Genomic DNA, 11,263 nt, shown 5'->3' with positions numbered 1-11,263 from the left:
AACGACATGCCCTGATCAAAGATAACTCCAAGATTCCCCACGTTGGTGCTGGAGGCCAGGGCGATGCCACCAAGGGAAACTATATCTTTCGATAATGCGTCACGGAGGTGCTTGGGCCCCAGAACAATAACATTAGAAAATGACAGGTCATCCAGGTTTTAACATCCTGAAGGCACACTTGAAGTTGAGCTAACTGATGAGTTTCATCTCTTTCTTGATGGATAGATATAACTGAGTATCATCTGCATAACAATGAAAGCTTATGGAGTGTTTCCTGATAATATTGCCTAAAGGAAGCATATATAAAGTGAAGAGGATTGGTCCGAGGACAGATCCTTGTGGAACCCCATGACTAATTTTGGCGTGCATGGAGGACTCATTGTTAACATGTACAAACTGAAATTGATCTGATAAATAGGACTTAAACCAGCTTAGAGCGGTTCCTTTAATGCCAATGAAATGTTCCAGTCTCTGTAATAGGATCTGATGGTCAACGATATCAAATGCAGCACTATGATCTAATAAAACCAGTACAGAGACAAGTCCTTTGTCGGATGTAATAAGGAGGTCGTTAGTAATTTACATAGCCTGTTGATAAAGATAGATTGATCTAGTACAGAAGTGCTGACTAAGGGTAAAACTTCTTTAAGCAGCCTGGTCGGGATGGGGTCTAAAAGGGAAGGTTGATGGTTTAGATGAAGAAATTACTGAAGTACAGTAAGTAGTACAGATTGAGGGAAGCAAAGCAGTGTAAACAGATATCTGGGTTTACAGCTGTTTCTAAGGTTCCTGAGTTTATAGATAAGTCGGTTGCCAGTTGAGGGCAGGTCTTGGTGAATTTTGTCTCTAATAGCTAGAATTCTATCATTAAAGAAGCTCATGAAGTCGTAACTACTGAGAGCTATGGGAATACTTGGCTCAATAGAGCTGTGACTCTCTGTCAGCCTGGCTACAGTGCTGAAAAGAAACCTGGGGTTGTTCCTATTTTCCACTATTAATGACGAGTAGTACGCTGCTCTGGCATTACGGAGGGCCTTCCTATAAGTTTTAAGACTATCTTGCCAAATTAAACGAGAATTTTCCAGTTTGGTGGAACGCCAATTTCTCTCAAGTTTCCGCGATATTTGCTTTAATTTGCGAGTTTCAGTATTATACCGTGGAGCTAACCTAACCCTAACCCTATGGAATCTAACAGAGAGATAAACGCAGTACTGAAGCTGTCATTCTCTACGTCCACATAAATATTAAAATCCCCTACAATAATAAGGACTAAAGTTGACAAAAACTCTGCAAATTCAGATAAGAATTCAGAGTACGGACCAGGTGCTCGGTACACTATAACAAATAGAATTAGTTGCAGTGATTTCCAACTTGGGTGTGAAAGACTAAGAACAAGGCTTTCAAATGAGTTATAATTTAGTTTAGGTTTAGAGCTGATTAGTAGGCTAGAGTCGAAGATAGCTGCAACTCCACCTCCTCGGACTGTGTCTCAAGGAATGTGAGTGTTAATATGACTGGGAGGGGTGGATACATATTCATTATCGCGAAGGAACATATATATCTAATTCACCAAGCCATTAAAATATAGGCAGTAGTGGCTAAGCACCTTTTTTCTGTGTGATTGAACTTGGGACATAAACATATGAGTTTATTTTTATATATCTTATTTTATCTATGCATAATATGATTGCCTACCCAGCCCTGCACACTGCCCCTGTACCTGTTTCTCTACTGCTTCCATGCTCCTCCTCCTCCTGCTCTGCTTTCTCTTGCTGCTTTCCTTCCTCCTTCTGCTCCTCCTCCGCCCTCATCAATATGACTGGGGTCATCATCAACCTGTCCCTCTCCATCACTGACAGCTATTAGACATACAGACATACAGAGATTCCTTGCTTATAAAATGATGTTGTCTGTGTGTGACAACACACTGCAAACTACTGTTTATAATATATATCTATAAATATATAATATATATGCCTATATTAAGTGTGTCCTTTGTCAGGGCTGCCAGTCCAACTATCTACTTGTAGATAAGGGTGTCCCACAAGGCTCCACCTTAGGACCACTTCTTTTTACTATTTTTATTAATGACTTACCTCAAATGTGCTTTTATTCATCTGTATGCTGATGAAACTGTTATTTATACCTCCGACACAGATCTACGACAAATTCAGAATTCCTTACAATCTGACTTCAACCCGGTACAAAAAAGGCTTCATAGTAACAAACTTATACTGAATACGAAGAAGTCATGTTGCATGTTGTTTGGAACTCGACATAGTCGTGTATACTCCTCAGAGTTACAAATTAATTTTGATAACGGGACCCTACTTGAGAAGGTTGACTCATTCAAATAACTTGGACTTTGGATTGACCCTGAACTTTCATTTAAACCACATATTGACTTCATTATCAAAAGATCATATGGCTGTCTAAACTCACTGTACCGTTCTATTTATTGTTTCACCCTTCCTGTCAGAAAAAGAATATTTTCTCAGATGATACTGCCCATTATTGATTATGCTGACACTGTTTACCAGAATACCACCGACACTAATTTAATGCCCCTTAATGTTGTAGTTAACTCGCTTTGTAGATTTGTCTTGAGGTGTCCTTATAGAACTCATCACTGTTTAATGTATGAATCACCAAACTGGTTGCAACCTAAATCAAGAAGGCAATTCCACTGGGTTCAGTTTATCTTCAAATGTGTTCAGTCGAACCTCTGGTCAAAGAGGAACAATGCGGTTTTCGTCCTGGTCGTGGAACAACGGACCAGCTCTTTACTCTCACAAGGATCTTGGAGTGGGCCTGGGAGTATGCCCATCCGGTCTACATGTGCTTTGAGGATCTGGAGAAGGCGTATGCCCGGGTCCCACCGGGAGATACTGTGGGAGGTGCTGCGGGAGTATGGGGTGTGGGGGGCCCTTCTCAGGGCTATCCAATCCCTGTACATCCAAAGCGAGAGCTGTGTCCGAGTACTCGGCAGTAAGTCGGACTCTTTCCAGGTGAGGGTTGGCCTTTGCCAGGGCTGCGCTTTGTCACCAATCCTGTTTGTGATATTCAGCGACAGGATATCAAGGCGTAGTCGTGGTGAGGAGGGGTTGCCCTTTCGGTGGGCTTGGGATCTCGTCACTGCTTTTTGCGGACGATGTGTTCCTGATGGCATCATCGGTCCGTGACCTCCAGCCCTCACTGGATCGGTTCCCAGCGGTTCAAGTACCTCGGGGTCTTGTTCACGAGTGAGGGGAGACTGGAGCAGGAGACTGGCGGTATTGTATTCGCTTTACCGCACTGTTGTGACGAAAAGAGAGCTGAACCGTTAGGCAAAGCTCTCGATCTACCGGTCAGTTTTGGTTCCTACCCTCACCTATGGTCATGAAGTGCTGGGTCATGACCGAAACAATGAGATCGCGGGTACAAGCGGCTGAAAAGCCAGTTGAGGTGGTTTGGGCATCTGGTAAGGATGCCTCCTGGACGCCTCCCTAGGGAGGTGTTCCAGGCAAGTCCAGCTGGGAGGAGGCCTCGGGCAAGACCAAGGATTAGGTGGAGAGATTACATGTGCACACTAGCCTGGGAACGCCTCGGGATACCCCAATCAGAGCTGGTTCTCTGACACGGAAGGGGGCGCTTCACAGTGTGCGACCCAGTAGTCTCCCAGTCGTTTTGTTGTTTTTAACCGTGTTGTAAACTGTTTTTAACAGTGTTTCCTGTGAATGAAAGAAATAATTGTCAGTGCTTCAATAATGCAGATTATGGGATTACTCGTGGAGCTTTTTGCACTTTTTTGCGTGTCAACGCTTCTTCTGGACTTTGCCCGTCAAGCCGTAGGAGGACATGGCATATACGGGAAAGGTAATAAGTACTTAGGAACCATGTTTGACAAAAACACTTTATATTACATTTAGCTGATGCTTTTATCCAAAGCAACTTACAATTACTATACATGTCAGAGGTCACACGCCTCTGGAGCAACTAGGGGTTAAGTGTCTTGTTGAGGGACACAATGGTGGATGGGTCACAGTAGGGGAATGAACCCGGGTCTCTCACACCGAAGGCATGTGTCTTATCCATTGCGCCATCACCCCCACTGGTCATTCTGACCACGTTCTTAGTCAGGAATTCTGTTTAATGCCCTCAGGACGGCGCTACCTTGCCCCCCCAAGCTAATGATTTGTCTTTTGTATTCTGTATTTGTGTTTATAGGACCCTCTTGAAAATGAGATGATGCATCTCAAGAGGCTATCCTTTAATAAAATTCAAATATTTAAATGCATATCTAAATAATTTCAGTGTCTAATAAATGCATCACTAATCTGTCCTGTCCATTCTGCTGGGTCTGCACCTCCTGCCACAGCACCCTCTTCACTACGGAAAAGGTCTGTTAATTAGGCCCATTTAGCTGCCTCTTGTGCCAACACTTTTTCCTTTTTATCTCTTATTTTTTCGGCCGTCTCTGTTGCATTCACACAAACCCAAACCTGAGTGAAAGTAAAGTCCTTTGATCGGCGCCTTTGAGCCAGTCGGATGGCAGGAAAAACGAGGACCAGTCCGAGTTGGGAGTGGCCGCTCGTATTCGGCCTCAAGAATGAAAGTATTGGTTTGGCCCAGTCTGAAACACACACACACATGGAATGGACCGGCCGTTCGGGATTTTTTCCCGGTAATCCTGATTGCCAATCCGCTCCTGGAGCACTGGTGGCTTTGGCCAAGCTGGAGGCAAAGAAGTGACAAGAGCAGCGGCACAATCATAGGTCATAGTTTATATACTGTATGAAAACTTTTGGTAAATTTTCAATAATGAGCATTGGCACCACAAGTGTGTGGCTTCTCTGCTCGTTTTTGTCGACTAGCAGCTCATTAATATGGAGGTCTTGAGCACTCAAGAAGACACATTATACACACATATTATTGAACCCATGTCAGAATGAACATCAGCAGAGACAGAACATTATAAGCTTCGTACAGGTCCATTTCATGGCGGGGCAGGTGGTTGTTCTGTTTGGCTTTTGTTATAATTACATTTTCTTCTTTACAGAAAGGAAGCACCACTCTAACTGAGATGCGATGGTGAACCACGTTCAGAACATCCATGAACACAGCTCGCTGGAACCAGTTGCCGTTAAAATGATTAGCGGTCCAGTCTTCAGTGGTGCTGGTTAATTCCTGGTTTAATTTAATTTCAGTGCCTCCAGAAATAAAATGTTGTGGAATTAGGAAAATTTTATAAATGGAAATTTATCACATTTACTAACATTTGTACTGAAGTAAATCACAGCTAATTCTGTAGGGTAAAGATTCTGTTTTGAAACAGCCATTTTGGAGATTAAGAGTAAACACACGTCATCAACAAGACGTTACTAACTTCACGAAGATATCATTTATTGCTTTACTGGACCGTAAACTTTTTCGCTTGGTGAACCTCATTAAAAGAAACTAGTTTTTACTGGACATGGATATTCTGTGCGGTCAAAAGCTAATAGCGTTGCCTCAACACTTACAAGAAGAATTTGGCCTTACAAATGTTCCATATGTTGTCTTTACTTCTGGGTTTTTTCACACATGTACAACTTGTGAACTGCATGATCTGCCTTTTCCACAGGTTTCTCTCCGTACGTCTGCATTTCAACCACGATGGAAGCTGAGAGGTTGCTCTGATGGTGTGTTATATTCTATAAACATGTTTTTCCTTTCCCCAGCATACGCATCAGCCCTCACGGAGTCCACTGCACCTGCCCCGCTTAGCAGATCGGCCAAAAGATTCAACGGTTCAAGATCAAAAGATCTTTATGAATGAAGGCAAAGCCAGATCAGTCCAACAATTAATATTATCCTGGGCCAAAGACATCCTCAGTCACATTTGTCTATTTGGAACTTATCTAAACAACATCTGGTAAACAAATATGTCTCAGCCAACACAGTGCAAGAAAGTATTTTGTTCTGTCACCGTACTCGGTGTGTATTTTCATGTGGAGCCAGCGGATGTTCATTTAAATGTGTTCTATTATTGACAAAATAGCACAGTTCAACAGAGCGATCGAGTTCAAAGTGGCTGGAGGGCGCCTTTAAATATTACAACACAGAACAACAAAATCCCAACAATACGCACAGACCGAGGACTTTAGGCAGCTTGTTGGAGGTCGGCAGTGAGATCTGACCTCAGTCTGACACGGTGCTAATTAATATTTAATGTAACATTGAGGGTTCAAATCCTGATGAGTGGGGTTTCTTCCTATAATTAGTGGTGCAAAATACTATTAAACAACTTCATTTATTTGAAACTAACACAGGATGAAAACAGTTGAAATCCCTTCAGAGCCACTTCTTTATGAAACTGGCCGGTCCAGGTTCAGGTCCAGGTTGTTGCTTCAGGAGAGGGTTTTTTTTAGGTTTTCTGATGAAACACCTGTGCAGGAGCTGGAGCCTGAACTAGCTGATCACTGTCAGCTGGGCTGCAACAGGAAGTGACGTCACATGTCGACGAGTATAAAGGAACGAGCAGGAGAGTTTGTTCCTGTGAACAGAGCTGATCTGTGTTCAGAGCATCGAGGCCTCACACCAAACAGACGAGAACTCACAGACAGAGTGCATGATGGGACTGAAGACGCTGCTGCTCGTCTCTCTGCTCGGCGTTCTGGGTAAAAGTTTTTCTTCTTTAACACGGTTTAATGTTGGAAAGGGGCCACGCTGGATTCCTCCTTTTCCAAACTTCCCCTGACTGAAATACTTGATGATTTTCTGAACTGTTATGGTTTAATCTTTAAAGCAGCTAACTCTGTCAGAGAAATGTACTGTAGTAGAAAGTGGTAAAGTACAAACTCAGACGTCCTGCAGACTAAACTCTATCAGCACAAACTCTAGTGAAGCGAGTGTTGAAGACAAGCGCCACTCTAAGGTCAGAGGTGATGGTCTTCCTCTCCCCCTGCAGCGCTGGAGGTGTTGGCGGGCCGCAGAGTTGGAGGTGTGACCAACATCAACAAGGACGACCCCGACCTCCAGAAGGCCCTCCTCGTCGCCACCAACTACTACAACACCCAATCAAAAGACCCCTTCCTCTACAAAATCTCCTCCATCAGCAAGGCACGGAGTCAGGTACGACACAGGAAAGGTTTCATGTGCACTCTGTGGGGTCAAAGGTTTCCTCTAAACGTGTAGCTGAATCCATGATATCATTTATCAGTTGATTCCGATTTTCTGTTATCGGAAGGAGGCGAACAACGTAATCAACTAAAGTTCTCAATGTAGCGGAGTAAAAGGTTTGCTCCTGATGGTCGAGCCAGCTGAGTGTTAGTGAATGAGAGACAAATTCTAAAGCACTGTGTGACTGCAGCCATCAGCAGTTACCCAGGTGAAGTACAAGTACCTCACACTTCTACTTAAGTACAGTACTTAGTGACTCTGCTGTCTCGTGTGTTTGTGGTTCAGGTTGTTGAAGGGACTTTGTACATCGTGGATTTGGTGATTTCCAGGACCGTCTGCCGTAAACCCCCCAGCGTCCAAAATCTGTCCAAATGCAACTTTCAGGCTCCTCGCAAGGTGAGTCTGAACTGGTTCATATTACTGACCAGTCCAACAGGAGGAAGGCCAGCTCGCTGTCTGTCCAGCAGCCTCTTGTTTGGTCACTCTCTTTTCTCCGTTCATGTTCTCTTCTGTCTCTTGCGTGCAAGATTTAAAGGTCTTTTATTAATGTGGGAAAAATCCACTTCCTGTTGTGTTTTCCAGACGCTTCAGTGTCACGTTGAGGTTTTGGTGGTTCCCTGGCAGAAAAAGACCAGGACTCTGGAGTTCAGCTGTAAAGCCTGAAACCAGCAGCTGCCTCATCCCTGATGGTGTAGTTACCTCCACCTGTCTGCTCCTCAAATTTATTGTAAAATCTGCAATAATAAAAACACTACAAACCAATGGTACATTATGAGACAGTTTCATATTGGTGTTTAAATGAATGGAGCTCTATACGGTCGTCTAATTTAAGGGTTCTTCAAGATGTAAACACGGCAAATAATAGAGGCGTCCTTCCTTGAAGGAACAAGGTGTAGCTTTCCGCAGCCTCTAGTGGTGAGGTTACAGACTGCAAACAAGACCTTTCCAAGCTGGACCTCATGAGCCAAGAGTCTGACACAGCTTCACACTACATGCTGGTAAACTCCCACTGCAGTGCTACAGTAATATCTTTATGAGCTGGATGTTGACCTGATCCATCCAAACATGGAAGGAGCAACGACAAGAGAAAGTTGACCTGTCATTCAGTCAGGACCACTTTCTTTAGATGTACTGCAGTAAGGTCTCCCTGCGTACCTGGGTTGTTGGCGTTACTGTTGCCTTTCTTTCTGCTCCAACCAGGTCTGAAGCACTTCCTAATGTTGAATGGCATTCATACTGCATGTGTAGGAAGGAAAATCGAACACCTATCACTATCAGCTTGTTAACAGGAGTGCTGAGGTTGGACACATTTAGTCATCTGTTGTGATCGTTAAGTCAAACGGTAAAATGCCAGCAGAAGAATGTGTCACTCGCTCGTGTAAATGAACTGATGCCGCAACAAAAGGAAATGTTCGTGGCGCTGCTTGAACAACATAACTTCAAAGGCTTTGTTAAAATCATTGTGGACTCCACAAACAGACTGGATGCAATAACTAAGGATCTCACAAAAAGATGTGGATGACGTTAAAAATGATATCGCTAAGCAAACTGAACGCTGCAACGCCATGCAGTCAGACATCTTTAAAGTTTGTGACAGTTTACTTGCTGTCACTGACAAAATGGAGTATTTGGAGGGACAATCCAGGCGAAACAACCTCGTTTTTGAGGGAATACAGGAGAGACCTGGGCCGAGAAGGAGGAGAAAGTGAAGAAAGCAATGGCGGAGAAGTTACAGCTGCAGCCAGAGGCTGAAGTGGAGAGGGCCCACCGGACAGGGAAACCTGGAGGAGACAGAACAAGGCCAATTGTGCTGAAAGTTCTGATGCCGGATCTGAGAGCTGCGAGAGAAAGACGAGAGGACGAGAAATTTAATTACAAGGTGGCGCAAAAAATGTCTACAGTGGTGGATGATTTACTTGAATAGTGTTCCACTAGAACTATGCAGGGAAAAAAGAAACATGTTATTGTAAGCTGCATCTATAGCAGCTTACAATATCGATTACCAGCTTCTAATATCGATTTATTTAAGGATTGGATGGAGGAAAAATTTACAGAAAGTCATGCTCATCTGTGGGGATTTCAACACTGATTTGCTAAATCCAAACAAGCACAATATTATCAATACAGTGTATAGTCTGGGCTTTTCCCCCAAAATGACCAGACCCAGCAGGATTACTTCCCACTGTGCAACATTAATTGATAATATTTTTACAAATGACGTAGATAACAATACAGTGAGTGGACTATTAATAAATGACATCAGTGAGCACCTACAAGCTTTTACAGTTTACAACAACAACTACACATCTAAAAAAAGACAACAAAGCTCTTTTCAGACGGGTCAGAACAGAAGAGTCTATGGTTGCATGTAAAGATGATCTGCTTTCACAAGACTGGGAAATAATAGATAGGGGAAAAGATATTGCTAGAGTACATGGTGATTCCTAAGAATATTTCAATTATTATATGATAAGAATTGCCTGATAAAAAATATTGCAGAAAACAAAAATATAGTGATAGACCGTGGATTTCAAAAGGATTACTAAATGCCTGTAAAAGAAAAACACACTTTATAGAGAATTTATTAAACACAGAAAATCAATATAAGAAATGTAAAAATAAGTTAATTAAGTAAGAAAGAATACTATAGCAAACTATTAGATAATAATAAAAATAATATGAAGGGTCTATGGAATATACTAAACCGTATTATAAGAAGGGGCACGAGACAGTCTAATTATCCCCAGTATTTCATTGGTAATGAAAAGAACATCAATAACGTGGAGGACGTGGTCAGTAACTTTAATAAATATTTTGCAAATGTTGGACCAGATTTAATCCCTATGCCACGGATAGAATGATCTTATTGAAAGAAATCAGTGTTCAATGTTTCTTGAAGCAGTGTTACAAACTAAAGCATCCACTGACTGTAACGAAATAGATATGAAGATAGTAAAAAATGTAATTGAGGGATCTTTAATTTGTCATTCCAAACTGAACACACTTCACAAATCACAGGCCTGTCTCTCTACTGCCACAATTTGTGGTTGGGGTATTCATTGATTTGATACAATTAATCATGAAATATTAATCAATAAACGGAAAGGCTCGGGATCAGGGGGATAGAGCTGAATTGGTTAAGCAGTTATTTAAAAGACAGGAAACAATTTGTGAAGTTGGGAGATTATACATCTGAATGTTTGGACATTGCGTGTGGTGTCCCCCAGGGGTCAGTGTTGGGACCAAAATGATTTATCCTCTACATAAACGCCATATTTAAAGGATCTGAACTACTCAAATTTGTATTATTTGCAGACGACAAAACATCTTTGGTTCTGGTCAGAATTTACAGCAACTTCTGGACTTAATCACTTCAGAATTCAGAAAAAGAAAACAGTGGTTTGACACAAAGAAGTGATGATTAAATTTGAGCACAACTAAATTCATGAATTTGGCAATTGTAAATCAATCAAGTTTAGTTACAGATCAAAGGTGTTAATACAGAAAGAGTATATGAAACGAAATCCTTGGAGTGATTATAGACGACAAGATTTGCGGGACATAAAACATGTCCAAACAAAAGTGCCTAGAAGTATTTCAGTCCTGGCACCTTCTAGATTCCAGATCACTCCACATTACGTATTGTTCGCTGGTGTTACCGTATCAAAATTCATTGCAATCGTTATTTATACTTAGCAATAAGAATAATTCATAACACTGGATATTTGGAACACACACAATCATTAATCTTACAGTCTAAAGCATTAAAACTACTCAATCTAGTTGAATTTCAAACAGATAGTAATTATGTTGAAGGCTAGAAACATCTTATTGCCTGGCAATATACAGAAAAGGTTTTCTGAAAAGAGAGGGGGGCTAAGACTTAAGGGGAAAGTCAAATTTTAGACTCACAGTTTTTTCGATCTAGTAGGAAAAGTTTCTGTTTATCTGTCAGTGGGTTAAATTGTGGAATAAACTAAGTAATGAATTAAAGCAATGCCCCATAACATTTCCATTTCACAAAGACGTTCAAAGAATTATATCCAGAGGTACAGAGAAACACAGTGCTAATAATAACCTGGGCTTATATTGAAGAATTTGTAGTATGTATAAATATTGTTGT

At 41.8% G+C, this 11,263-nt stretch overlaps 1 protein-coding gene across 1 annotated transcript; it reads left to right on the top strand.

Annotated features, from left to right (window-relative positions):
- The first annotated feature begins 6,479 nt into the window (after positions 1-6,479).
- Positions 6,480-7,907, top strand: LOC119904820 (cystatin-C-like). The gene is made up of 4 exons (XM_038721501.1): positions 6,480-6,638; positions 6,929-7,092; positions 7,426-7,536; positions 7,723-7,907. Exons 1-4 carry the CDS (start codon positions 6,590-6,592, stop codon positions 7,801-7,803), a joined length of 405 nt encoding a protein of 134 aa, XP_038577429.1. The 5' UTR covers positions 6,480-6,589; the 3' UTR covers positions 7,804-7,907.
- Positions 7,908-11,263: the final 3,356 nt, after the last annotated feature.

This window comes from Micropterus salmoides, unplaced genomic scaffold (assembly GCF_014851395.1).
Source record: "Micropterus salmoides isolate LMB-PRFRI ecotype aquatic unplaced genomic scaffold, ASM1485139v1 Ms_hic_scaffold_1570, whole genome shotgun sequence".
Classification (NCBI taxonomy): domain Eukaryota; kingdom Metazoa; phylum Chordata; class Actinopteri; order Centrarchiformes; family Centrarchidae; genus Micropterus; species Micropterus salmoides.
This window is presented reverse-complemented; position numbering and strand designations above follow the sequence as displayed.